The sequence below is a fragment of the Puma concolor genome, chromosome E3 (assembly GCF_028749965.1).
Source record: "Puma concolor isolate L17-30 chromosome E3, mPumCon1.1.hap2, whole genome shotgun sequence".
Lineage (NCBI taxonomy): Eukaryota > Metazoa > Chordata > Mammalia > Carnivora > Felidae > Puma > Puma concolor.
Genome location: NC_141682.1, coordinates 2,236,313 through 2,263,867, shown reverse-complemented (window position 1 = coordinate 2,263,867; position 27,555 = coordinate 2,236,313). Strand labels below are relative to the sequence as shown.

The 27,555-nt window shown below is 59.1% G+C and overlaps 1 protein-coding gene across 1 annotated transcript in view; it reads right to left on the bottom strand.

Annotated features, from left to right (window-relative positions):
- The window catches only part of LOC112859982 (kinesin-like protein KIF19), a 44,685-nt gene extending 17,841 nt beyond the window's left edge, over nt 1-26,844 (bottom strand). The window contains exons 1-13 of the mRNA XM_086691855.1: nt 26,718-26,844; nt 26,206-26,286; nt 22,623-22,733; nt 20,486-20,573; nt 19,501-19,634; nt 19,181-19,306; nt 18,069-18,263; nt 15,077-15,229; nt 14,367-14,489; nt 11,888-12,038; nt 3,682-3,859; nt 2,366-2,537; nt 125-395 (exon numbers count right to left, since the gene is read on the bottom strand). Coding sequence (XP_086547981.1) covers nt 125-395; nt 2,366-2,537; nt 3,682-3,859; nt 11,888-12,038; nt 14,367-14,489; nt 15,077-15,229; nt 18,069-18,263; nt 19,181-19,306; nt 19,501-19,634; nt 20,486-20,573; nt 22,623-22,733; nt 26,206-26,286; nt 26,718-26,744 — 1,810 coding nt within the window. The 5' untranslated portion in view covers nt 26,745-26,844. The remainder of the gene's footprint in view (nt 1-124; nt 396-2,365; nt 2,538-3,681; nt 3,860-11,887; nt 12,039-14,366; nt 14,490-15,076; nt 15,230-18,068; nt 18,264-19,180; nt 19,307-19,500; nt 19,635-20,485; nt 20,574-22,622; nt 22,734-26,205; nt 26,287-26,717) is intronic.
- Nucleotides 26,845-27,555: the final 711 nt, after the last annotated feature.

Genomic DNA, 27,555 nt, shown 5'->3' with positions numbered 1-27,555 from the left:
TCCCGGAGAGTGTCCTGTGAGCGGGGCCAGGCCGGAAGGGGCAGTGGTCTTCCCCGAGCACGCGCGGCACCCCCCCCCCCCCCCCCCCCCCCACGCTTCCCAGGGCCAGGCCAGGCGGGCTCACCCTCGATCAGCTGCCGCTGGTCCCGGAGGAGCTGCTCACAGAGCAGCCGGTGCTGGTGGTAGCGCTGGATCACGAAGTCCTTCTGCCACAAAAGACTCCTCCTGCGCAGGCCGTCGGCCCGCAGCTCCGTGTTCTCGGCCTCCAGCTCGTGGGCCCAGCACAGCAGCCGCAACACCTCCCGCTGGTCCTCGCTGCTGGCCTGCGCAGGCAGCAGCTGCTCCAGCTGCGAGGCCTTCTCCTTGGCACTGGCCAGACGCTGCTCCAGCCCCGCCTGGCGGAGACACCGGGCGTTCAGGGCAGGGGCCCGGGGCTCGGCTCCCAGGTCCACTCGCTCTTGCGGGCTCCGCTTCGCGGATCAAACTCAGGGAGACACAGGGTGACCCATCGGGCCCGTGGACGTGCGGCCATCGCCTGCGTTTACCGTGTCCTTTATTTTCTGTGTCCTGATGCTTCTGCACCTGGGCTCTGGCAGTCCCTGGAGGGACTGCCCTTCCCAGGGCCAGCCAGTTCCTGAGGGTCCTAAACCCCTCACCCAGGAGCACACTTCTCGGATGCAGACCAGCCAACCCAGAGCCCACACCCCGACCCCCTCCTCCGTGGGGCCCTCACACTCTGGGCCACTGTCCCCCAGTCCTAACCCCCAGGGACCAGACAGCCGGGACAGCCCCCATGCCCTGGAGCCCACTGGAATCACCCAGACTGGCCGGGCCTCAGCCTGCTCACCCTGCCTCGCCCGCTCCTTCCCACGGAAACTACAGGAAGGCTCTCGCCCAAGCACCGCCTCCCTCTGCCTCCTGACTGGCCCTGGGGCGTCCCCTGTGGCCCGCATGGCATCCCGTGCCCCCTCCTCTGGGAACTGCCAGTGAAGACTATCTTTCCAACGGCGGTCGTCTCCTGGTGTCCTAGCCCTGCTGTGCCTCACAGTTTCCACGAACACACACTCAGAACACACCCTTGGACTCACCCCTTGCCGTGTGTCCACCGTGGGAAACCCCCACTCGCACGCCCACCCCCAGAACCGCAGCCCCCGGCACAGGTCAGCTGACAGCCCCCAGTGCGGCCCAAGCAGGCTCCTCCAGCCGTCACATCTTCCTCTCCGGGAGGCAGAGGGGGCGACTTCGGGGGAGTTGGCTCGGCTGCCTGGCATGGTCCTCCTCTTCTGCCTGAGGTCCTCCCCGGCCCCCGAGACACCAGCAGCCCCTCCCCCAGCCCCAGCAGCCCGTCCGCGGGTCCGGTACGATGCTGCCCCGCGCCACATTGCCGGCGTCGGTGGGAAGAATCCGGCAGATGGTCAGCTTCAGTGGCGGAGGGTCTCGTGTGCCTTTACGTCCCTAGGCCTGGCGCCACACCGGACGCTTAAAAGGTAAGTTTGTCTCGAACGGGCGGGTTAACTCGCGAACGGACTCGCAATTCCACGCTACGCTGCATCTCCGAATCCAAATCTGACTCCTGAACTCATGCTCCCTGCTGATGCACATTATGGTTTCAGCAAGAGGCATTTTTCTTATTGCTAAATGCCGGGGGGCTTCTGAAGTGAGACCACGTAGCCGCCAGACTGCTCAGGGACACGCAGCCCCGTGAAGACACATGCTGGTTTGGCTGCAGAGCCTCGAAGCAAAGTGCCGCCTGCTTTCAGCACGGGGCGCTTCCCCCCTTGCCAGAGAAGACACCCGCGGACGTGTGACTAGAGGGCGCTTCCCGGCTCCCCAGCCGTGCCTGCTCTGCCGGGACTGTGACAACGCGAGCTACTGCATGAGAGGCTCAGAGAAGCAGCCGGCCCTTGCTTCTCCAGGAGGAACGGGGCTCCCTCTGGCCGTGTCCCTTGTTCCGCCCCCCTCGGCACCGCGTGCCCCAGGCCTGACTCGGGGACAAATGAGCCAGAGGCCACGCATGGGAAGCACTTGCCCACAGGACCCCTCAGAGCTGGAGACACGCTGTGTGTGCAGACAGGCGGGTGGGGTTGCCCCGCGGCTCCTGGGTCCCCCAGGGTCCGCCCATCCTGCACACCGACCCCCGCAGCCCCGCAGCAGGGAGGTCATGGGCTCTGCAGTCAGTCCAGGTCACATGCAGCACTGGTCCCCCCACCCCCTGGGGACTTGTGACAGTTTATCTCAGCCCCCTGAGCCTGGATGCCATGCACAGGACGGCGGTGGGTGGCCCCGCTCGGTGACTGTTGTCACGGGGTCACCATCCGTGCATTAGCAGTGGGCGTGCCCGCACACGGACAGCCCCTGCCCCCACCTTGAGGGCCGCAGCTTTCCTCTGCTCAGCCAGAAGTGTGTTGACCTCCTCTCTGGCCACGGCCACCTCAGGCGGCTCCACGGACTCGCCCTCGTCCCCGTCTGCCGGCTCCTCGTCCCCCTCCGGCGTCCTGTCCCTGTGCACGAGGTGCTGGGCCTTCTCCCGCTCCCAGCTACGGCCGCAACAGAGGGGGCAGCGGTCAGGGTGCCGGCCCCCACCCCAGCCGGTCTGCCCGCAGGCCTGGACCTGACAGTGGGACAGACGTGGGCCTGTGGCCTGACCTCCTCTATGTGTACAAACAGAGGCGTGAACAACAACTGGAAGGAAATCAAGAAGCAGTGAGCGCTACGCAGGATTGTAGCGCTGCAGCCGGCCCGCCACCCTCACCCTGGCTCTGCCCCAAGGCTGCCCGGGTGACCTCGGCCTTAGAACGTGGCTGGCAGGCGACAGCACACCTGGGGCTCTGAGGGCTAGCTGCGATGGCCCCCTCGCAGGGCAAAACCTCGAAGGTGCACAACAGGGCACCAGGCTGGGTCTGAACTGCCACGGGCACCGTGGGGAACCGAAGGAAGGGAGGAGCGGAGCTGGGACCAACAGAGGGACGGAGAGTGTTTCCCGCTACCAGAATCCCTCCAGTGCGCGCATCACACCGTTTGTGTAAGTTAGAAAACAAACAAGGAGGAAGCAGCAGGGGGAGGAGGAGGACAAATGCTGGGAGGAAGGGACAAGAATCGGACCGGGACCCCAGGGCTGAGTTGAAGCTCCTGCAGGCAGCGAGCCGGGTGTGCCGGTTTGTCCGGGGCAGTGCCAGCACGCTATCGTAAGCAGCGCCTTCTCCTCTCAAACGTGTCCCGCTCTGGATGACAACTTACATGATCAGCCCCTCCACACGTGGTCAGGCTACTCACAGCAGGTGTGTGCAATGGTAGAAGCATCCTGGCCTCGTGACTGTGCGGCCCTGGGCAAACCCACATCCCCTCTGAGCCTCAAAACCCTCTGCTGTAAGATGGGCTTGACCCTAACCTTCCAGGCTGGCTCGGGATTCCAGCCTAAGACAAAGAAACCGAAGGGACCTGGAAGCCTGCTCCCACCCGGCCCGGCTTCGCCCCGGGGGGCAGGAGAGCAGGGATGGACTGGGCCAGGAGTCCTGCCTGGGAAGAGAGGGCCACCTTCACCAAAGTCCCTGCTGGGGGCCTGCAGGCAGTAGAGAAGGGCTGGACGATGGCAAAACAGGAGCTCCCACCGGTGGCCCCTCTGGCCTCCCTGCCCCATAGGGATGGATGGTGCCCAGGACCTGGCTAAGTTGGCACACTCACTCTGCAATGGTCAGCAGGTGGCGGGACATGTCAACGTGCAGCTCTATGTTGGTGTTCTCCAGTTCCACCAGGCTGCGCCGCATCTCCAACTGCTCCTTGAAGGCCCCAACGAGCTGCGCCCGGATCTTGTTCATCTGCCGGCAGCTATCCTCCTCTCCGTCGTGTGAGGGGATCCTGACTGGGGGCAGGGAGAGAGCCAGCTGCCCCAGGAGCAGTGACACGTAAGCCAGGGTTGAACTCCATGCCTGTCTACCAACACAGGGTCTGGCCTGTGGAGGAGCTCTATACACGTTTGGATGGATGGATGGATGGGTGGGTGGGTGGCTGAGGGATGGATGGATGGATGGAAGGATGGAAGGATGGATAAGTGATAGATGGGTGGATGAGCGGATGGGTGGGTAAAGGATGGATGATGGATGGGTGAATAATGGATGCATGCATGCATGGATAGGTGGATGAATGGGTAAGTGAATGACGAATGGGTAAGTGGATGGGTACATAAAGGATGGGTGGATGGATGAATAGATGATGGATGGAGGAATGGAGTGGATGGATGGAGAGATGGATGGGTGAATAATGGATGGATGGATGGATGGATGGAGAGATGGATGGATGGATAGATGGATGGAGTGGATGGATGGAGAGATGGATGGATGGATGAATAATGGATGGAGAGATGGATGGATGAGTGAATAATGGATGGATGGAGAGATGGATGGACGAGTGAATAATGGATGGATGGAGAGATGGATGGACGGGTGAATAATGGATGGATGGAGAGATGGATGGATGGATGGAGAGATGGATGGATGGATGGGTGAATGATGGATGGATGGATGGAGTGGATAGATGGAGAGATGGATGGATGGGTGAATAAAGGATTCATGGATGGATGGAGTGGATGGATGGATGGAGAGACGGACGGACGGGTGAATAATGGATGGATGCAGAGATGGATGGATGGGTGAATAATGGATGGATGGATGGATGGATGGATGGATGGATGGATGGAGAGATGGATGGATGGGTGAATAATGGATGGATGGATGGATAGATGGATGGAGTGGATGGATGGATGGAGAGATATATGGATGGGTGAATGATGGATGGATAGATGGAGTGGATAGATGGAGAGATGGATGGATGGGTGAATAAAGGATTCATGGATGGATGGAGTGGATGGATGGATGGATGGAGAGATGGGTGGATGGGTGAATAATAGATGGATGGATGGATAGACGGATGGAGTGGATGGATGGAGAGATGGATGGATGGATGGATGGATGAATAATGGATGGATGGAGAGATGGATGGACGAGTGAATAATGGATGGATGGAGAGATGGATGGACGGGTGAATAATGGATGGATGGAGAGATGGATGGGTGGAGAGATGGATGGATGGGTGAATGATGGATGGATGGATGGAGTGGATAGATGGAGAGATGGATGGATGGGTGAATAAAGGATTCATGGATGGATAGAGTAGATGGATGGATGGAGAGACGGACGGACGGGTGAATAATGGATGGATGCAGAGATGGATGGATGGGTGAATAATGGATGGATGGATGGATGGATGGATGGAGAGATGGATGGATGGGTGAATAATGGATGGATGGATGGATAGATGGATGGAGTGGATGGATGGATGGAGAGATGGATGGGTGAATGATGGATGGATAGATGGAGTGGATAGATGGAGAGATGGATGGATGGGTGAATAAAGGATTCATGGATGGATGGAGTGGATGGATGGATGGATGGAGAGATGGGTGGATGGGTGAATAATAGATGGATGGATGGATAGATGGATGGAGTGGATGGATGGAGAGATGGATGGATGGATGGATGGATGAATAATGGATGGATGGAGAGATGGATGGACGAGTGAATAATGGATGGATGGAGAGATGGACGGACGGGTGAATAATGGATGGATGGAGAGATGGATGGATGGAGAGATGGATGGATGGGTGAATGATGGATGGATGGATGGAGTGGATAGATGGAGAGATGGATGGATGGGTGAATAAAGGATTCATGGATGGATGGAGTGGATGGATGGATGGAGAGACGGACGGATGGGTGAATAATGGATGGATGGAGAGATGGATGGATGGGTGAATAATGGATGGATGGATGGATGGATGGAGAGATGGATAGATGGATGGATGGGTGAATAATGGATGGATGGATGGATAGATGGATGGAGAGATGGATGGATGGAGAGATGGATGGATGGGTGAATGATGGATGGATAGATGGAGAGATGGATGGATGGGTGAATAAAGGATTCATGGATGGATGGAGTGGATGGATGGATGGATGGAGAGATGGGTGGATGGGTGAATAATAGATGGATGGATGGATAGATGGATGGAGTGGATGGATGGAGAGATGGATGGAGAGATGGATGGATGGATGGATGGATGGATGAATAATGGATGGATGGAGAGATGGATGGATGAATAATGGATGGATGGAGAGATGGATGGACGAGTGAATAATGGATGGATGGAGAGATGGATGGATGAGTGAATAATGGATGGATGGAGAGATGGACGACGGGTGAATAATGGATGGATGGAGAGTGGATGGATGGAGAGATGGATGGATGGGTGAATGATGGATGGATGGATGGAGTGGATAGATGGAGATGGATGGATGGGTGAATAAAGGATTCATGGATGGATGGAGTGGATGGATGGATGGAGAGACGGACGGATGGGTGAATAATGGATGGATGGAGAGATGGATGGATGGGTGAATAATGGATGGATGGATGGATGGATGGAGAGATGGAGAGATGGATGGATGGGTGAATAATGGATGGATGGATGGATAGATGGATGGAGAGATGGATGGATGGAGAGATGGATGGATGGGTGAATGATGGATGGATGGATGGAGTGGATAGATGGAGAGATGGATGGATGGGTGAATAAAGGATTCATGGATGGATAGAGTAGATGGATGGATGGAGAGACAGATGGATGAATGGATGGGTGGATGGATGGATGGATAGATGGATAGATAGGTGAATAATGGATTCATGGATGGATGGATGGATGGATGGATGGATGGATGGATGGAAAGATGGATGGACAGGTGAATAATGGATGGATGGAAGGATGGATGGAGAGATGGATGGATGGATGGATGAATAATGGATGGATGGAGAGATGGATGGATGAATAATGGATGGATGGAGAGATGGATGGACGAGTGAATAATGGATGGAGAGATAGATGGATGAGTGAATAATGGATGGATGGAGAGATGGACGACGGGTGAATAATGGATGGATGGAGAGTGGATGGATGGAGAGATGGATGAATGGGTGAATGATGGATGGATGGATGGAGTGGATAGATGGAGATGGATGGATGGGTGAATAAAGGATTCATGGATGGATGGAGTGGATGGATGGATGGAGAGACGGACGGATGGGTGAATAATGGATGGATGGAGAGATGGATGGATGGGTGAATAATGGATGGATGGATGGATGGAGAGATGGAGAGATGGATGGATGGGTGAATAATGGATGGATGGATGGATAGATGGATGGAGAGATGGATGGATGGGTGAATGATGGATGGATGGATGGAGTGGATAGATGGAGAGATGGATGGATGGGTGAATAAAGGATTCATGGATGGAGTAGATGGATGGATGGAGAGACAGATGGATGAATGGATGGGTGGATGGAATGGATGGATAGATGGATAGATAGGTGAATAATGGATTCATGGATGGATGGATGGATGGATGGATGGATGGATGGAAAGATGGATGGACAGGTGAATAATGGATGGATGGAAGGATGGATGGAGAGATGGATGGGTGAATAATGGAAGGATGGAAAGATGGATGGATAGGTGAATAATGGATGGGTGGATGGATGGATGGATGGATGACTAGATCATGGATGGATGAATGGGTGAGTAAATGATTGATGGATGGATGAAGGGATGAATAGACAGATAACTGGGTAGATGATTTAGATGGTCTCCCTGCCTGGTTTGGGGTCGGGTTACCTGGATTTGAGTCTCAGGAATCCAAGGAGGGGTGTGACTGGGCTAGCCATCTGAGCTCATACCTCATTTCCTCAGGGAAACCCTCCCAGATTCTCAATCTGGGTCCACCTGCCACTTGTTCTGATAACATCACGCCTTCTCCTTCACAGTCCTCTGCATATCGATAATTGATGAACATTTTGTGATAGATGTTTGACATCCCCCTTTCCTGCTAGAACGTAAGTTCTGCAGAACAAACCAGTTTTGTCTTTTTTGTTTCCATGTAATTTCCTACCTAATGGCTGTTTATGACTAATTGATGGTAGTCCCTGACTGCCCCACTGGGAGCTCCACTCTGGACGCATGCAGTCTGTTCCTCTGACCCGAGGGCAGTGGTCAAGGGGCACCTTTTCCCTCAATGTCAAGCGATCGGAGATGGGTGAAATGCACAATGCAGCCAGATGACCGAACCAAGGTTTCTGGGGAGTACTTGATATCCTGGAAATGCTCGTAATGATCCTGGCAAAGCTGTGCACACCAGGGTCCCACTGCTGCCCAGGCATGGCAGAGCAGGACCCAAGGGAAGCCTGTGGTGCCCTCAGGGCTCATCGTGAGATCACCACCCCTCAGGACACTGCCTGTATCCCCACTACAGACCACCTAGGACCAGCCCCAATAATTAAGAGGCCATCAGGATGAAGGCTCTCTCACCATGCATCCTGTTGACCCCCGACCCCAACGAAGCTCAAGCATCCTGGCCACCACCTGGCTTTGCAAATTCTCCACAACAACCCCGTCCTCCACCCTCACTGGCCCCCCAGCCCTCCGCTGGCCCCCTGGGATTCAGCTGCCATCAACACCCTCTGCTGGCCCTTGGGACTCAGCTGCCCTCAACACCCTCCGCTGGCCCCTTGGGACTCAGCTGCCATCAACAACAGCCCCTCTTGTTTGCACACTTCCCTCATCCCCTTGCTCCAACAGAAACCCAAACCTCCGAATCACCGGAGAGAAACAGGTGCCGTGTGCTCAGCGAGGCTACGTAACCGGAAAGCCCCCAAGTGCCCATCAAAAGGGATGAGGTACTGCGAACTCTCGTGTGTCCTTCCTGTGCACTGCTCTGTTAGAAGGGGCAGACCCATTTGCACTTATGGGCGGGCCCAGGACACATCCTGGAGGAGAGACACTAGGCACAGCTATAGGCTGGTGCTGTTTGTGTAAAGGCACTAAGCCACGCCCCTGCCCCACGCTACGCACGCACGCAAATCCCGTGTCCCTCTCTGGGAAACACCACCCACACAGGTACACAGCAAAATGATGGCAGTGACCTCAGGGAACCAGGAAAGGAAGGAGAAACCCACAGCTGGTGTGAGGAAGGAGAGGACAGAAGACAGGAGCAGAAATCAACACACCCTCTCACCAGGGCCTCCCAGATGCCACTGACCCTTCTCCAGGGATGACATCCACGCTCAGTCTAGCAGTTTCTCCTCAGCACTGCTCTCTCCTTATTCTTGGTGATTCCCGAATCCTCTCAGGCGCTCCTGACTCCTGTCCTCTGGGGATCCACCTCCACAGACAGGGGTCCCCAGGCTGGGTCACAGGCGTAGCTGCAGCCTGGGGGCTCTGCCCCTCCCTGCCAGCCCTTCTCCCCCACGAGTGCTGGAAATCCCATCACGGACTGTGAGCATTTTCAACCTTTCCTTGGCGCTCACGGGAGATCATGGTGGTCGCCCCGGGCCTCCCCTCAAGTCCTGCCGTGTTTGCAGGGCTAACCCGCAACCGTGGAGAACCCTCCTCCCCGGCAGCGCACTGAGGCAAACCGCTCTGTCACCTGGTCTCCCTTCCACTTACGACTGTGCATCTCAAGGGGGCCCCTAACTCTGCTCTGCTGCCCACACCCTGCCGGGCCTCCCCGGATGCCAACCCTCAGCATAAGCCCAGGCCCCATTCAGCACCAGCCTGCCCATCTCTCCAGCCTCATCCCCGCCACACCTCCGCCCCCGCGCCACCACACCGGCCTGCTCTCTCCCCCAGGCCCTTTACACATGCTGTCCCCTCGGCCAGAAGGCTCAGCCCCCTGTCTGTGTGTGGCTCGTTCCTTCGCACGGCGAGACGCGGCCTCCTCAGAAAGGCCCTGATATGTGGCCGAGCTCACGTGGCCTCCTCCCCTCCAACTCCGACCCCACCCGGCTTCTCGGTCTCACACCTCCACCCGATCATTGCTGTCTCCCTCCCATGAGAGTGCACGCTGCTTGAGGACAGGGCCATCCGGACCTCACTGAGAAGGGCACCCTTTCCATCGCAGGCCCTCAACCGGTGCGTGAAGAGCATGACCCCCCCTGGTTTTGGGGTGCACGTGGGCGGTGGGTGTGTGTGGGGCACTGGGGGCACGTGCTCATCTCCTGAAGAGACCGGACAGAACCAGCTGCGGGCCTGTGGCTGAGTTCTGTTTTCCTCCCGTGCTTTGCCGTATTCAGCAAGTTGCGCGTCGTGAACACTTAGTACTATGATTTTATAATTCGCGGTATTTACACAAGCAACACGGGACATTGTTTTTATCAGAAAAATTCAAATAACAGGTCAAGACTGAAGACCCTCTTTGTCATCTGGTCTCCACCCCCCAAATCCCCGATCCCCACCCACAGAAAACCACGGCTGCCGTTTTGATGTGTGCCCTTCCGGATCGTTCCCTGCGGGGTTTTGTGCCGGAACGTGTATGTAGAGACACATGTGGGATTTCCGGTGGGTGAATGGGATCGGAGGGCTGCTACTCTTTCATGGCCACCCAGTGACGCACCCTCGAGGGGCCCGGCTGCACAGACTGGCCTAGCCACCCTCCCTAACCACAGTGGGGGATGCCCCTTCCGATGGGCACCTTAGGGTCCCACAGCCTCCTGGGCACGGGAGAGGCATGCCTCGTGGCATGCAGGTGCACCTGCATGGTGCAGAGGGCTGGGGCACAGAACACACACACTGTAAGTTCGAACAGACGCAAGCCTGCCTCCCTGAGACACGTTGACTCATGTTCCCAGTAAGAGTGTTTAAGCTGCCATTTACACAATGTATCGCATACCATCCACTCGCTGTTACCTGGCGTTTTAACTTTAGCCAATCCCACAAGTGAAAATTATCTCAATGTGTATCTGTTTCCTAACGCAGTTAAGAATCTTTTCCCGTGTTTGTCGGCCCCTGGGAATTCTCTGAATCGCCTGTTCTCTTCCTCAGTTTTGGACCATTTATTCCTTCCTGCGGATTTTCAAAATGTCTTTATTCATTATGGCAAAGCCTATCTCAATTAGCCACAAGAACGTGTCTGTGGGTAGGTAAGCACGCGTTTATACGCATAAGCACACTTGACTTCCTTACTGCCATTTTTATGGTTACTTTAACTTACTGATTAATTTTATAATTTTATGGAAAAGCTATGATATGCTCACCCCTAAGGGAGGCCTAAATAAAGCTAGGTTGGGGGAGAAGAGGGACAGAGAGAAACTGCATGCCAGGCATGGGGTTTGCTTTGGGGCTGGCCAGGTGGAGGGGCGAACCCAGAACTCTTGGGGTCTGCCAAATGCCAGTGAACGGTGCACTTTCAGACGGTGAGTTTTAGGGACACCTGGGTGGCTTGGTGGGTTGAGCGTCTGACTCTTGACTTCGGCTCAGGTCATGATGTCACAGTTCGTGAGACTGAGTCCTGAGTTGGGCTCCGCACTGAGCGGGGAGACTGCCTGGGATTCTCTCTCTCTCTGCCCCCTCCCCCATTCTCTCTCTCTCTCTCTCTCTCTCTCTCTGTCAAAATAAATAAATTAACTTTAAAAAAAGATGGTGAATTTTGCTATGTGTGGTTTTGCCTCAACAGATAAATAACAATTTAGACGCCAACATGAGGGGAAGCGAAGAACTCTCGGTACTATCTCTGCAACTTCTGTGTAAATCTAGTTATCCCGGAATGAAAGATTTGTGTTTCTAAAGAAAAACTGATCTAAGAAGAAAGAAAAAACAAAATGGTGGGAGGGTGAAAAGGAAAGAAGGAAGAGATCAGGAGACAGAGAAGGCAGCCACTCCCCGCACTCTGCGGGCCAGGGAGCGACAGGCAGCGCGTGGCAGGCTGGGACGGAAATCCACGGCCACGGCCACGTGCCCTGGGCTTGGGTGGCAAAGCCACAGGAGGCCCCAGGAGCTCGGCCCTACCTTGTGCGTCCTGGACCCCGGGTTTTCCTCTCTTCTCCTCCTCCTGCTTCTCAATTTTGGACTTGAGGTGCTCGATCTCCCTGCGCAGGTTGGAGATGACGTCCGTGTACTGTGCGATGTGGTAGGACACGTTCAGTAGGTTGCGCTTCACCTGGTGGGTGGGACATGTGGCCGAGGTCAGACCTAGCCAGAACGGACCCACTATGTGATATTTATGCTACAGCTATGCCAGCACATTTATGTCAAGAAAATTCAGATTAATGCAACTCAGCCTTAAAAAGAGAGGAAACCCAGACACCTGCTCCCATGTGGATGAACGCCAAGGAAATGATACTGAGTGACACAGCAAGACACGGAAGGACACGCACTGGGACCCACTCCCACGAGGTCCCAGCGTCGTCAGACTCACGGACACGGGAGGACACACACTGGGACCCACTCACACAAAGTCACGGAGTTCTCAGACTCACAGACACGGAAGGACACGCACTGGGACCCACTTACACAAGGTCCCGGGGTCGTCAGTCTCATGGACACGGGAGGACACACACTGGGACCCACTCACTCGGGGTCCCGGGATCATCAGACTCACAGACACGGGAGGACGCGCACTGGGACCCACTCCCACGAGGTCCCGGGTCGTCAGACTCACGGACACAGAAGGACATGCACTGGGACCCACTCACTTGAGGTCCCGGGGTTGTCAGACTCACGGACATGGGAGGACACGCACTGGGACCCACTCACTCGACGTCCCGGGGTCGTCAGACTCATGGACACGGGAGGACACATACTGGGACCCACTCCCACGCAGTCCTGGGGTTGTCAGACTCACAACACAGGAGGACACACAGTGGGACCCAGTCCACGAGGTCACAGGGTCGTCAGACTCACAAACACAGAGTAGACAGTGGGGCCAGGGCTGGGGGAGCACATGGGGAGTCTGTGTGTAACGGGACAGGGTCTCAGTGTGGAAAGATGGAACGTTCTGGAGCCGGACAGTGGGGACAGCTGCAAAGCACGTGAATGTGCTCGGTGCCCCTGAGCTGCTCACTCAGAAGTGGTTGAAATGGTAAATTTTATGTCATGCGTATTTGGCACAATACGGAAAATTCGAACATCCGTCAAAGGCCCTCCCCAGAGGTAACCACTGTGGTCAGTTGGGTGTGTGCCCTCTGGAGGTGGTTCTGTTCATATAAATGTATCTCCAGAGACACCTATAGGGAGTTTCTTGGTACAGGTTTGGCTTTTGTTTTTTGTTTTTTTTTTATGTAAACATATCAAACCGGGGCTACTATTCTTTTTAAAACAATTTTTAAGTAGGCTCCATGCCCCACGTGGGGCTCAAACTCACGACCCTGAGATGAAGAGTCCCATGCTCCCCCGACTGAGCCAGCCGGGTGCCGCCTGGCTTTCTTTTCTCACTTTTACTTGCTTCCCTCATCCAGCGTTGTCGCTGGGGCGCGGTCCGTCTGCCCGGATGCGTGTACCCCACCTTCTGTAACAGCTGCCCAGCAGCCCACCAGAGGGACGCAGCTGTCTGCTCGCCGCGTCCCCTTGGACGGGCACTTTGGGGCTTGCCAGTGACACAGCGTTCGGACGCACACGGGTCCCGGTTTTTCTTTGGTGATTTGGAGGGTGAACCAGCAGGCCACGAGGCACACGCACTTACGGGTGCACACCCACGGGCTCTTCCTCACTCGGGGCCCGGCGTCCTGGACTGACCCCCTAAACTCTGTCTCCTCTGTCACTCTCCCTTCTCGCGCCCCACGGCTGTCACTGAGAGCGCTGGCCACAGCTGGAAGTGACAGATCTGTGTGTGGGAGACACGGTTCCCAGTGGCCTTGCCCGCTGCTGTGCTCGAAGCTTGGCTGAGAGTAGGCGCTATCCCGGCACCTAGCTCGTGGCCACGCTTTGGGACGGGGCTCATCCCTGCAAGCGTCCCCTTCACTCGCTGGCCACTAGATACACACAGTGCCACTAAACACCCGCGCGGCCGCACAGACCGATCCTCTACACCGAGTGCAGCTGCAGCCAGAGCGGAGAGGGGCCAAAAGTGTGGCCCCTGGAGCCAGAACGTGGGAGCCTCTCTTGGTGCTCCGCTCGGGCTGCCCAGTCTGCACAACGGGATAACGGGCCTCCCTCCCGGGGAGAGGGCGTGAAGAGGTAAATAAATCCAGACATCAAGAGCTCAGAGGGTGCCTGGCGAACAGCTAAGTCAACTCATGTCCTGAACCCACAGAACCCTGCGAATGGGGCCTCATTGGGGAAAAGGGTCTTTGCAGGTTAAGTAAAGGCTCTTGAGATGAGATCCTCCTGAGGAAGCCCCGTAAAGGTGGCGGCAGAGGCTGGAGTCAGGCGGCCACAAGCCCAGGGCCGCCAGGAGCCCTGGGGTGGAAGGGAGGCTCCAGAGGGAGCCCGGAGGGAGAATTTGGCCAGTGGGGGAGCAGATGAGGAACGGGGGGGGGGGGCGCCTCACCCTCGTCTTGATGTTCTTTGCCCTGTAGGCATACAGCAGGGTGGTCCGAGACTCCTCGAAGTGCGTGCTGGCCGGGCTGATGTGCGCGATCATCACGGTCCGGCTGTTCCCTCCCAGGGCGTCCTGCTCAGCAGAGGGTCTGAGTTGGGGGTGTTGGGAAGAGGCCCTCCAGTGCCCGTCCCAGGCCCGCCTGGACCCTCCTTCTGAGGTTCCTGCTCCAAACCCTGAGGGGAGCAGGTGATGGCAGGACCAAGGGATTGGTGCTTGGGGAGGGGACATGCGGAAGGGACACAATGAGACATGCCCCAAGGCCACCCCATCGGACCTCTGTTCTGATGAGACCAGAGCAGAGAGGCCAAACCTGCAGGGATGTGTATTTATTGCTTTGCCAATTTGTTTACTCACCCTCTTGCTATGGAATAGAGAGGACAGCACCCAGCTCAGCACAGAGGGCAGTGTCTCAATGTCAGACGGCCCAGGATGGGACAGGCGGCCTCAGTAAGGTAGTGAGCTTTCTGTCTCTGGGAGTATGCAAGCCCCTGGCCGGCCCATACTCAGAGGGATGGTGTGGAAGTCAGGCAGTGACTAGCAAAGGGGTCTACAGCGTTCTCCTGCCTTCGGGGGTTCCTGGAGGGGTCCTCGGAGCCAGGTCTGGGCCTCCCTCCCGGCAGAGAAGCCCGGGATGATGTAGGCGGCTGCCGCAGCCGTACCTTCAGCAGGCGCGTGAGCTTGCTGTCCCGGAAGTTCACGTACTGCGCCCGGCTGCCGCCTTTCTCGCTGAGTGCGTTGATGCAGTTGCCCAGCGCCAGCAGGGAGCGGTTGATGTGGGCGCCTTCCTTCCTCCTCTTGCCGCGGTTTTGGGTCTGGGTGGGAGAGGACGAGGTCCGCACGGTGCACTGACCCCGTCCCACCCGGGCACCCCTGCTCCCGACAGCCTGGGGCCCGGAAGTGGGTGCCGGGACTCTGCGTGGAGCCTTAAGCGTCCAGGGAGGGGTGTGGCCAAGCCAACATGCTCTCCAGTGAGCAAACGAGATGAGAAATGGGTGACAGGGAGCTCTGTGCACGACAACCCCACTCTGACAAGAAACAGGTGAGCGTGCGGGTTTACATGGGCGCCCCCCATGCCAGAACCTCCCTGTCCTTCCCCTCCTGCAGGGGCACCCCCGACCTCACTCTCTGAAGCGGGGGGCCGTGGTGGCCGGCCTCGCACCCGATTTCCTTCATCATGTAACTTCCCTGGCAGCCGCCGTGCTCCTTTACGCACTTAACATCTTCCTAGCCGCTCTCCGCTGGACCCCCCAGGCTCCACGGTGGCCCGGGACCCCGGCACCACCTGGCCCACAGCAGGTGCTGCCCGCGTGAAGGTGCAGCATGAGCACCTCCCAGAGCAAGCACCACGGGGATTCTCCCTTTCTTCCCCTTATCTCTATTTTCCACATTTTCTGCACTGTGTTTCTAGTACATGTGAAACCAGGGGGAAAGAACGTCTCCTCCTTAAAGGCACGGGAAGCCAACTGACAGCACGGTCTGAGAATCCCTGACACTTCTCCCAGCCTGTCCCAGCTTCCTTATTTGCCAGAAGGGGCAATCTTCCAACTTCACAGGGATTAAAGTGAGGATTCAGTGCGGAATGTGTGCAACAGGCCAGCTCGGACCTGTGCCCACAGAGGCAAGCAGTAAACGCTGGCTACTAATTTCATTAAGTGGGAGCTGGTGCAGGGTAGGACCAGAGCTGCTGGAGTGGCCAGAGCCAGGACAGCTGCCCACGTCATGTGTCTGTGTCATAGAGTGAGGGGGCTTTCTCAGAGACCTTGTGCCCGGGAATAGACTACTTTATGCGTGGTTTTCGGTGAAGAAATGACAGCTCGCGAGAACTGAGCAGATTCGCAAAGCAGCCCGTGCAGGCCACTTGAATATACAACTGAAACAAAACCAGGCCCAGAGGGGGAAGCAGCTTCCCCAAAGGCACACAGCAAGTCAGAGGGGAGTGAGATCAAGGACCCAGACCCTGGACCCCCTCTGTGGAAACCCCTCCATCTTGTCCCCTGAGGACACAGCCAAGCCCAGCTGGCATAGGCCAGAGTCCCAGACCTTCATCACATGGGGCTCCACCTGCATGAACCTGTCGGCACCCACATCTGCCTGTGTGTCAGCCGTGTCCTTTGTTGTCTGTACTCTGATGCTTTCACACCTGGAGCCCTTGCTGACCCTAGAGGGACTGCCCCTGCCCCCCTAGGGCCAGCCAGTTCCTGAGGGTCCTAAACCCCTCACCCAGGAGCACACTTCTCGGATGCAGACCAGCCAACCCAGAGCCCACACCCCGACCCCCTCCTCCGTGGGGCCATCACACTCTGGGCCACTGTCCCCCAGTCCTAACCCCCAGGGACCAGACAGCCGGGACAGCCCCCATGCCCTGGAGCCCACTGGAATCACCCAGACTGGCCGGGCCTCAGCCTGCTCGCCCCGCCTCGCCAGCTCCTTCGTGCAGAAACCACAGTAAGGCTCTCGCCCAAGCACCGCCTCCCTCTGCCTCCTGACTGGCCCTGGGGCGTCCCCTGTGGCCCGCATGGCATCCCGTGCCCCCTCCTCTGGGAACTGCCAGCGAAGACTATCTTTCCAACGGCGGTCGTCTCCTGGTGTCCTGGCCCTGCTGTGCCTCACAGTTTCTACGAACACAGTACATTTTATGCCAGCCTGACCCTGGCAGCTGGCGAGGCCCTGCTCAGTTCGGCAGGGCAGCTGCAGGGCAGGTCAGTGAACGGATGAGTGAAACGACTCCATGATGGAAAACCCCAAAGACATAGAGCACGTGATGCCAACCAGAAGCACGAATATCACAGCAGTTGAAAGGCACAGATGCGGGCCCAACACCCCCAGGCCCAAAGCCTGGATCCACACCACGCCGGGGTCCCAGCTCCACACGTGCTCCCCACCCTATACTGCGCTGGGGGGATTATGTGGACTGTGCACGCTAAGGGCCTGGTCTTTGGGGACGGGTAAACTGTCGTTTGTCAGTAACACCGCTGTTCTGACTTGGCCTCTGTCAAACACCTTCTCTGTGCCCGGCCCGGGGCTGGGTCCTGCCTTCAAGGAAGGCCCAGCCCACCGGGCAGCACAAGGTAAGCACAGCCCCATTCCCAGCGACAGGTGCCGCAAAGGACAGGCAAGCCCAGAGCCCAGGGGCAGGCAGGCGGGGCCCTCGGAAGGAGTGTCAGGGTCTGTGGCCATGTTGGGCAGGAGTGAACTGGGCACTGTCCTCCCAACAGCCACGCTCCCTCCATCTCACATGCCCTTCCTTGCACCCTCCCCCAAACTCCTGATGACCCCACACCACCACCCTGTCCTCCTCTGCAGCCTCTGTGCAGACTGTGAATCTCAAAGCGCAGGCCTACCCACGCCGTAATCCTCTGGTCACACATCTGCCTTCCCCCAGAGGCTCAGAGCTCCCTGAGGGTGGGTGGGTCAGGAGAGCCTGCCACTCGGGAATTGTGCAATTGTAAGTTCTGGCTCCGTGGGCTTGGCTGCTCAGCACGTGCTGAGAAGCGGCTCACTCTGTAGCCGTAGCCAGTGAGCTAGCGGGCCCCCTGCGGGGTCAGGAGCTGTTCTAGGTGCTGAAGATGCTGTTGGACAAGGAGGGGCCCCGCTCGCTCGCAGACCAGAGTGACTGGGGACGGTGTGACTGGGCGGGAGGGGGGACAGAACCTGCGACGCCCGTTCGGAGCCCGCCAGGTCCACCATGAAGAGCTTCCCGACGCGCACTCCCTCCGCCAAGTCCGAGCCGCGGCTCCGCTGGCGCACGGTGACCTGCAGCACCGCGTGGGAGCGAGACGACGTCTTGTTGGCGGCCGTGGGCTCCTGCGTGCGCTGCCGGTTGCCTTTGGTGAGAAGGTGCATGATCTGAGGACAAACGGAGAGTTGGGGGCGTCGGGGGGGCCTCCGAGAGACCACGCGCTCCCTGCAGAACCACGAAGCAGGAAGGAGGCCTGTCCCCCGAGCCCTATTGGGCAGCTCTTTGCCGACAGAACCTCGTCCAGAGGAGGCAATTTCTGGTTTGCGGCAGGAACGGCAGGGTGCAGACACTTGTACCGCTCTCCCCTCCTCTACCCGTGGCAGACATCACCAATGGATCGCCTGCCAGTGTCCCAGAACCTCTCACCGCAGAACCCCGCAGTTGTGTGGTCTCCCTGAAGCTGGCAGGTTGGGCTGAAACCCACTGTGTGCAAGCCGCCGTGGGGATCAGGCCAGCGAGCCTCGCGGGGCACCTGCTACGTGCCGGGCGGTGCTGAGGCCACAGAGCATGCGGTGGGGGAGGACACTGACACAGTGTCACCATGGGAGAACAGGCAGGAAGTCTCCTCTCCCCGACCTGAACCCACGAGGGGCACCGCTAAGGGCACACGGCTGGGCCTCGGGGAGTCCGTGAAGGACCTGGGGGCAACAGGGAGGCATGAGGCTCTCCGGCAAGCAGGAGGCCCATCCTGAGGGCACTGCGGAGTGTGGGCCAGCAGGGGGAGTGGGGGGCGGGCAGATAAGACAGAAGGCCGCAGACAAGTGGACAACACGCCCACTCAGGATGGCAAGTGGGTTTCAAGCATGCAGTTGACCCTGACAGGCTGGGCTGCCGTGTAGGGAAGGGCTCCCAGCCTGCGTCTGCCCTGAGCGTGGGCCGGGGGAGGGGTGTGGGCGCAAGGACAACGTCCCCTCAGCCGAGAAATGACACGGAGCTGTGCGTCCAGCTCCGCCCCCTGAGCTGTGGTGAGCGCGGCCGCCCAGGCTGAGGCACGCCTCCCTCCGGGGGCCCCTGGGACCCTCACCTCCTGCGCGTTAGAGGTAGAGACTTCCGTGAGGCCTGCGATCTGGATGCTGCCCCGAGAATCTTCCCTCAGGTCCAGAAACCCCGAGGACGGGTTCAGGAGGTCCCGAATCACTTCGTTGTAAATCTGGGAGGGGAGACAAAAGTTGGAAACTGAGAAGCTTTGGTGCAAAGAAAGCAGGAGGTTTAAGGTATCATGGGGCTCGTGGCTGCAGGGAGATCTCAGACGCCCCAAGGGCTGACAGTCCCCGTGAGGGGTATCTGGGGGGGGGGACACAGAGGCTTGCTGTGCACGGGGCACCGAGGTGGTGGGCAGCTCACCTCCAGGTAAGACATCGACACACCCCAGTCCGTGCTGCCGCGCATCTCGATGGCCCGGAACAGGTCACTGAGGGTCCGCAGGTAGACGCCGGGCTCCGCGTCCATGCCCAGCATGGTGTACGTCTTCCCTGCGCCTGCAGACGGCGGGGCGCCCGCCCAGGCGGGGAGTCCTGAGTGGGCTCCAACCCACCCGGGCGCGCGCTCCCAGGAGACCGTTCACATGTCCGCCCACACTGGACAGACTGTCCTGACCACGCTGACACATTCATCTTCCACCTCGGGAACCAGGGGAAAGACCCGGAGTCTGATGGCTCACGTGCGGGAGAAAGCACGGACGCAGGGATAGCGGGATCGAAGCAAGGACACAGACGGTGTGGGGGGTGGGCCCCAGAGGTGTCCTCTTCCCCCAGGCCCGAGCCGGTGCTGTTTCTACAGTGACGGGACCCGCGTGCAACTTGCTACAGAGTGCCTCTCTACAGGGGCGCCGCTCGCCTGCCCCCAACCGGCTCCCCAAACGCCAGAGCCTGGCACGGGGTGTGTGCTCCCTAAGGCCTGCTGAATGAAGAGGCAAAGCGAACAGGCCGCAACTCTGGGCAAGGCGCATCTCAGGCCTCAGTCTCCCCACCTGCCCCGGCCCTCTGTGATTCTAGCTTCAGGATTCAGCAGGTAGCTCAGCTCTGCGGACCTCTGTCGAGCCCACCCAGTGGGTGCGGAGAAGACGTCTGTGGGTTCTGACAGGCAGCAAGGTGCGGGCTTTGGCTCAACCCCAGACTCACTCCTCCCAGCTGTGTGACCTTGGGGAGGTCATTTTAGCCGAGGCCCAGCTGTGTTGTGAGCAGAAAGGGGATGGCCTGACCTGCCTCTCGGGGCTGCTCCCAGGACAGAAGAGCCGGTGAGACCAGCGCGTGGCAGGTGTCTTGTACTATCAGGGAGAGTCCACTCCCCCCACCCCATGCCCTCCTCGGGGCGCTGCCCGGGGCCCTACCTGAGGGGCCATAGGCAAACACCGTTGCATTGTATCCAGAAACGACGCCTTCCACTAGGTGCTGGGTGGTGGCACGGTACACGTCTTCCTGTGAACGGACAGACGGACGGACGGTGGAACGCATGGCCCAGCGAGGCAGGGCACGTGGCTGCTGGAGAGGACACACGTGTGATGTCTGCAACGTCCCGTTCCCTCTGCCCATGGCCAGGGACCCCCGGGAGGATGGCAGCGGCCCCTGTCCTGCTGTGCCGCCCCCTGGGTGAGGTGGGGCCGGGCTCCCAGCTTCCAGGGAGGATTACGCGGGAGTGCACGTGAGAGCTCCTGCCAGGAGCGTGACATCCGCTCGGTCCTAGACACCCACGAGTCCTCTCCAGGACTTCTCAAGATCCGAGAGAAACCACACAGAATGCAGCGACTGGAAGGTGACAGCAGGATTTGTGTGTCTGTGAAGAGCGTCGGGACTCCTCTCTCTGGGGCAAAACCAGGACCGAGGGGCGAAAGTTTCAGGACGGTAGCATTTCACGTAAGGCAACAGTGCCTAGCAATAGGTGTGGTAGTGAGCTCCCTGTCCACAGGGGTATTCAAGAAAGGATACCTCCAGGGGTGTACGTTTGGCTGCATTAGGCAGAAATGACAGTCCCACCTCCTCTGCCCTGCAGGGCACCCACTCTGGACCCTGCTGTTCATGTCACTGAATTGTCCCCATAGCCCTGGCTGGTCACACAGCTCAGAGGCTAGAGGCACCACCCAGTACTGCTTTCCTCAGCTCTGGACTTACACCGTCAGGGACTGTGACCTGGCCCTGTGTGATCTCAGGCAGCCTTGTTTCCCCATCTGTAAAATGGGGATCAGGTTTCCATGTTTTAGAGGATTGTTGAGAAGTTCGCGAGACGACGCACGTCAAGCCCTCGAGGACAGCGCTCGACAGGCAGCAGCCACTCAGCAGGACCCTCCTTTCGCCGACCCAGTTACCATCTCGGGAGTGAAGGAAGCGTGCCTGCTCAGACAGCGGCCGAGTCCCGAGGGAGGGGACATTCCCAGTGCCAACGGGCGGTGGTGGGCCTCGACGGGCCCTATGGCACACGCCCGTCCTGCCTGAGATGCTGTCCCCAGCCTCCCCACTGCTCCTCCCGCTGACGTGCCGAGTCTGGCTCCCTCCCTGGAGCTGCAGTGGCCTGATCCGTGCCGAGCCCAGCTGATGCCCGTCCACCCAGAGCCAGGAAGGACGGGAGTGAGTGGTCGTGTCTGCCCTGGCTTCGGGGATGCTGGTGTGCCCCAATCAAGAGCCGGGAGACACGGAGGAGCCCGTGGTTCCCGGGCAGTTGGAGGTGAGGTGCGCAGTGCAAGGAGGGGCCCCAGGGCTCCGCTTCAGCTGGGAGGGGACGAGCAGCTGGGTGCAGGGCTGGCAGCACGGAGCCCGTGTCCCTCGCTGGCTTTGTCTTGGGGCCAAACAGCCCCAGACATCATCACCCTGGGGGGGTGACATTCCTACCTCCGGGCGCCTGGGTTCAAATCCTGCTCTGCCGGGCTCCCCTCTCTAGCGTGGGGCGACAAGACCCCTCTCACGGGCGAGGGTAGGGTGACGTGCTGGACAGCCTCCCGTCCTTGGCTATGGGTGCTGGTGAGTCTGGCCTGACGCTGGGCCCGAACCCCCTGCCCTGGCCTCACTGGGATCTCGTGGAGGCTCAGCATCTCCTCTGTGTGTGTGTGGGAGGGGCGCCCAAGCCCCGGCCTGAGCCCCTTGCCCCTCTATCAGGTTCTAGCTCTCTGCAGCATGCCCTCACGGAGGACCAGTTCTCCCTGCTTACTCAGCCCACCTTCCCCCTGGGATTGGGGCCCCGGGGCAGGGAGTGTGCCCTAGCCTCACGGGCGGCGGAGGGGACACCCTTTCCTTGCTTGGATGGACGAATGAGAAGATGTGTGAACCCCGGGCACCAGTGGGAGGGGGCCTCCTGCTACCTGCCCCTGGGGTGGCCCCTGTGCCACCCTCCTACTCGTCAGGGAGACTCCTGTGAGAAGTCACGGATGGGACCACCTGCCCGCCAAGTCCTCCAGGGGGTCTCCAGGATCTGGAGAGGGCCCCCACGGCCAGCCTGGCCCGAGGAGAGGACGCGGGTGGCCGTGGGCTGGGGGGTACCTGTGAGGCATGCTCGTCGAAAACGGTGTCGAAAATGAAAGTCTTCTCCCGTGACCGGTGTGCCCGCAGTGTGTCCTCAGGGTCCTCGTCGGGGTCCATGAGCACCGCCATCTAGGAGCAGCGAGGGGGCTGCTCAGAGTCCAGGCAGGCTCCACGCGCCCTCAAGGACCCCAGGCCCGCCCACCCTCGATGACATGAGGGGGCTCCATACCGGGCCCAGAAGGGCTGCTCAGCCAGGAGGGGGTTCTGGGGGCTCCACCCCCAGGCGTCCTCCCCACTTCCTAGGCAAAGGGGTAGCCTCTCCAGGCTACTGCACCCCCAAAGTCACAACTGGAAGCCCTCAGGCCTGCTGGGCTCTGCCCCCCGGCACCCCCAACACCAGCACCCAATCAACAACGAGTCCCCCACACAACGGCGGGTACCAGGGCTCAGTGAAGAACCCCCTGGGCTCTGCAGGGACACCCTTTGATGAACTGAGGGAAGAAAGCCCTTTGATGAACTGAGGGATGGACCGCAGGGGCTGCCGTGCGCCCCCAGGCCACCCTGAGTGCACGAGTGTGTCCACTCCCCACCCCCAGCTCTGCAGCCTGCTCCTGCCTCTCCTTGTGGGGTTAACTGTTCCCCCCCCCCCCCCCCCCAGTCTCCCGGAGGTGGGGGGACAGCAAGGAGTCTGAGGGCCTCTGGGGACGGGGAGGTTCAAAGGAGCCTCTCCAGGGCCATTAGAGGCCATCAGCTCTGTTTACTCTGAGTGGAGCTCTGGGACTGGGGGAGGGAGGGGTGCCAGGAGAGAGCCACAGAGTCCTGGGGGCAAGGCTGGGCAGACAGAGAGCCTGGCCGCCAGGCCTCCTGGCTACCAGGTCGAGCCCCGTCTTGGTCCACAGCTTTGGGAACAGGTCTTGGGAGTCCGAGGGCTGCTCAGAGGTTCCTGGGGAGTCCGGCGGGGCAGGAGCGGCCCCTGAGGCCCGCTCTGGCTTCAGGCCAGCACGCTTTCCATGATGTAAGCTAACCGGGAGAGCCTCTCCAGAAAAGGACTCGGGCGGCCCCGGTCCACACAGTTCCCACCACAGGTGCTCGCTGTGAGCCAGGTCAGAATGTTGGAGGAACTGGGCAGGTCCCTGCAGGGGCCCACAGCCCAGCGCTGGGTAGGCCTGGCAGTTAAACAGGCTCACACCAGCAAGGGGCAATGCTCCCCCACCAACCTGGGCAGGAGGGCAGCTGAGTGGGCGCAGGGTCTCCTGCTGGGGAGATGGCAATGTTTGGACACTGCCAGTGCCCTAAAGGCCGCTGACTTGCTCACATTAAAACGGTGAATTTTGGGGGCGCCTGGGTGGCTCAGTCAGTTGAGCGTTCGACCCAGTTTTGTCTCAGGTCACGATCTCACGGTTTTTGAGTTTGAGCCACGTGTCGGGCTCTGCACTGACTGCAGAGCCTGCTTGGGATTCTCCTCCTCTCTCTCTGCCCCTCCCCTGTTCTACCTCTCTCTCTCAAAATAAATAAACAACCTAAAAAAATAATTAATTAAATAGCGAATTTTATGTTTTATGAACTCCGCTTTCATTTTTTTTTTTTAATTTTTTTTTCAACATTTATTTATTTTTGGGACAGAGAGAGACAGAGCATGAACGGGGGAGGGGCAGAGAGAGAGGGAGACACAGAATCGGAAACAGGCTCCAGGCTCTGAGCCATCAGCCCAGAGCCCGACGTGGGGCTCGAACTCACGGACCGCGAGATCGTGACCTGGCTGAAGTCGGACGCTTAACCGACTGCGCCACCCAGGCGCCCCATCCACTTTCATTTTTTAAAAAGCAAGTTATGTCTTGTACAGAGTAGAGTGAGGCGGCCTTGGGAGAGGCCCCAAGTGGGCTCTGGCACACCCTGGAGTGGAAGGATAGACCAGACAGGATGTGGGGGGAAGGCAGGGCGGGGGCCCGGGGGGGGGTGGATGTCAAAGCACCCTGTCACCCGCGGGCACACAGCCCCACTTCTGCTGCACAGACCGACGTGCTCACAATGTTCAGAAGGGCCTAGGCCCTGCGAAAAGTGATGTTCGAACTCATTGAAGCCACTTCCCTTCTCCTGACACACTCTCCCCACACCAAACCCTTCCCCATGATCCAGAAGTCCCCCTAAAGTCACCCAGTCCCCAAAGCCCAGGAAGTGGGAGAAGTTCTCCCCACGAGGATTACGGCATCCTGAACTAGGAATCGATGGGCGACCCCCGCCCACAGAGCTGCCCTGGGCCAGGGTGGGCAGGGGCCACTGTGCAGGTGTGGGTCGGTCACCTCCCAGCTGTGTGGCCAGCAAACAAGAGGCTGCATTCTGACCTCCGTTATCAGGTAGGGCGGGAGTCACCCTAGACAGCGGAGGCACTCCCTGGGAGGAGGTCCGTCAGTCCCCAGATGGGCTGCCACCAAGGTTTGGGCACTAGCGACACTCTCCTGAGAGCTGTTACAGATTCCAGAATACTCCCTCCCTCCCCTGTCCCGTGTTAATCAGTACCGTGCACGGGGCAGTCTCCAATCCACACCCCCCCCCCCCCAGAGGTGCCTGGCTGGTCACCTGCCCCTGGGTGACTGAGGCCCAGCCCGCATCCTGACCCCCCAGTGCGCTCGTGGTGTGAATTCAGCTGAGTCAACGCTGTTTCCCTATCAACACCACATACAGTCTTCAACCCTGGGCCAAAACCTTTCCTGCAAATCTCTGCTTCCCCCAATTTAACGACCTTCACCTCGATTTACTGCTTAGCGATCTACAGACTCAGCACTAATTCACCGCGGCCTCTGCCCAGAGCACCCAAAGTGTTTGTGCAGCCCACACGCTCTGTCCATTTCTTCTTCCCGTGGCATCTGCCGGGGCTCCCCTCCGCCCTGCCGCGTCAGCACCAGGCACCCCCATCTGGCAGGCTCCCCGCCCTGGGTCCTTCGCCTCTGAAGTGCTAACACACTCCCGGGCACTCCATTCAAGCCCTCGTTACAGCTGCCTTTCTAACAACAGATGGAAAAATCCAATTCATCTGACAGAATTTGTCTTGCCCCCCCCCACTTGGCATTTATTCTGGCATTTCTAAACCGCACCGAGAGCTCATCTTGTGAGCAGTTTCTGAGGAGTAGGGGTCCCGGCCCCACCGTACCACGGTCACCTGGGGCCCTTTTCCAGCAAAGGGCCTAGACCCTGACCTGGTCCTGCCAGACCGGCTCTGGCCCCCCCAGCCCTTGGCGATCACGCCTCCGCCAGGCCCTGCCCCCCTGGTGTGGGCAGCCACACCCACCCCTGCCACAGGGCCTGAGCCACCCTCCCCTCTGCCTGGATCGCCCCCTCCCGGAGACCACCGACCTCCCCACCTCCTCTAGCTGCCGCTCAAGGCCTTAGCCCTTCCGTGACCACCTTTGCTGTTTGATCCTCTGTAACACCGAACGCCCCTGAAGCTACACCTTTATCCCTTCACCGTTCGCCCCCACCCTGGGCCAGAAAAGTCCTCGGGTCTCTCACGGGTCCGCCCCGGTGTCTGCAGCAGTGTCCGGTATTAATGTTCGCTAGGTGTCACGACCCTATGGACACACGCCCTGTGCCCCCACAGCCTCACCTGGTCTCCCACTTTGTGGACGATGACGGTGGCCCCTTCCTCCAGTTCTGTGTCACTGAGCGGGCGGATCCGAAGCGCCACCTGAGGTCAGGACACCATGGCGGCTGCCTTCCGGGGGCCCCACCGAGGCTGCTCCCGATTCTCCAGGGACCCCCAGCCCAAACTCTTGCCTTGCCCCCCCCCCCCCCACGAGGGGGTCTCCCTATAACCAGCCGATGGGTGTGTCCCGGGCCTCGGCTCATCCACCGTCAGGTGGGCTCAAGTTGCAAGTAACCCAGCAGACGGGTCTGGCCAGCCCTCGCAGGACCTGGAGCTCCTCGGGGAGGAGATCACAGGGCAGGGGGTGAAGAGGGACAGACAGGGGAGCAGAGGCAGGGCCCTGGACGGGGACCCGCAGCCACGACACCTGACCTGTGCCAAGTGGGCACCTGTACCAAGGGGCAGAGGGCCAGGAGGCAGCCTTGGGGACATGCGGCCGTAGGCCTGTCAGGAACACGAGGGGGGATGCTCACCACAAGTGGCTGGTCCCTGGGCTCCATCTGTCTCAAGGCCGGGCTGCCCCGGGCTGGGGAAGGGCCGGTGGCTGTGGGGCCGGACGGCGTGACGTGCTCCGTGCTCTCCTGGCGACCTGTCTGCACAGCAGGCCCCCCCCTCCAGCCTGCCCCACCTTGGTGACATCAGCAGGCCCCAGGAGCCCAGCCAGTCCTTAACTGTCGGCACACGTGGGACCGCACACGTGGCTCGGGAGGCCCCAAGGAGCTGCGTGGCCCAGGCCCTGGTGTATGCAGGCCAGCTGCATGCTGGGCACGCAGGGTCTATGCCCTCACCTGATGCCATGGCAACCCCAGGGTTCCTAGTTGCCTGCCTGAGCCACACAAAGCTTGGCCTTGGAGCATTTCCACTGAAAGGGGACAAACACCACTAGCTAACGCTCAACACAATCAATCTTAACTATGAACGCTTTTCCCCAGATGCCATTTCCAGATTCTGACTGGGATGTGGTTTTTAGCAGCCAGTCCCACTCTGCACCACACCCAGGGCCAGACTGACTTTCACCTTTGGGTGTCTGCACACAACCTTACCCTGCAGCCTCCAGGTTAGTCGGTGCATGGTGACCCAATGCAGGGCGCCCTTGCCAAGTCGACAACCAGAAGCAGGGCGAACGAGCTGTTCTCCCACCTGAGGACAGTCACAGAGAGGCCAGATCCACGAAGTTCAAATCTGAGAAACACAACTTTGAGACAGCTACAGCACTCAAAGGCCCACAGAGGGCAGCCCACAGCAGCAGCAGGGGTTGGGCCTGAAGTCGAATGAGTCCCTCGAGGTCACCAGGGCTGTCCTGGCCTGCCC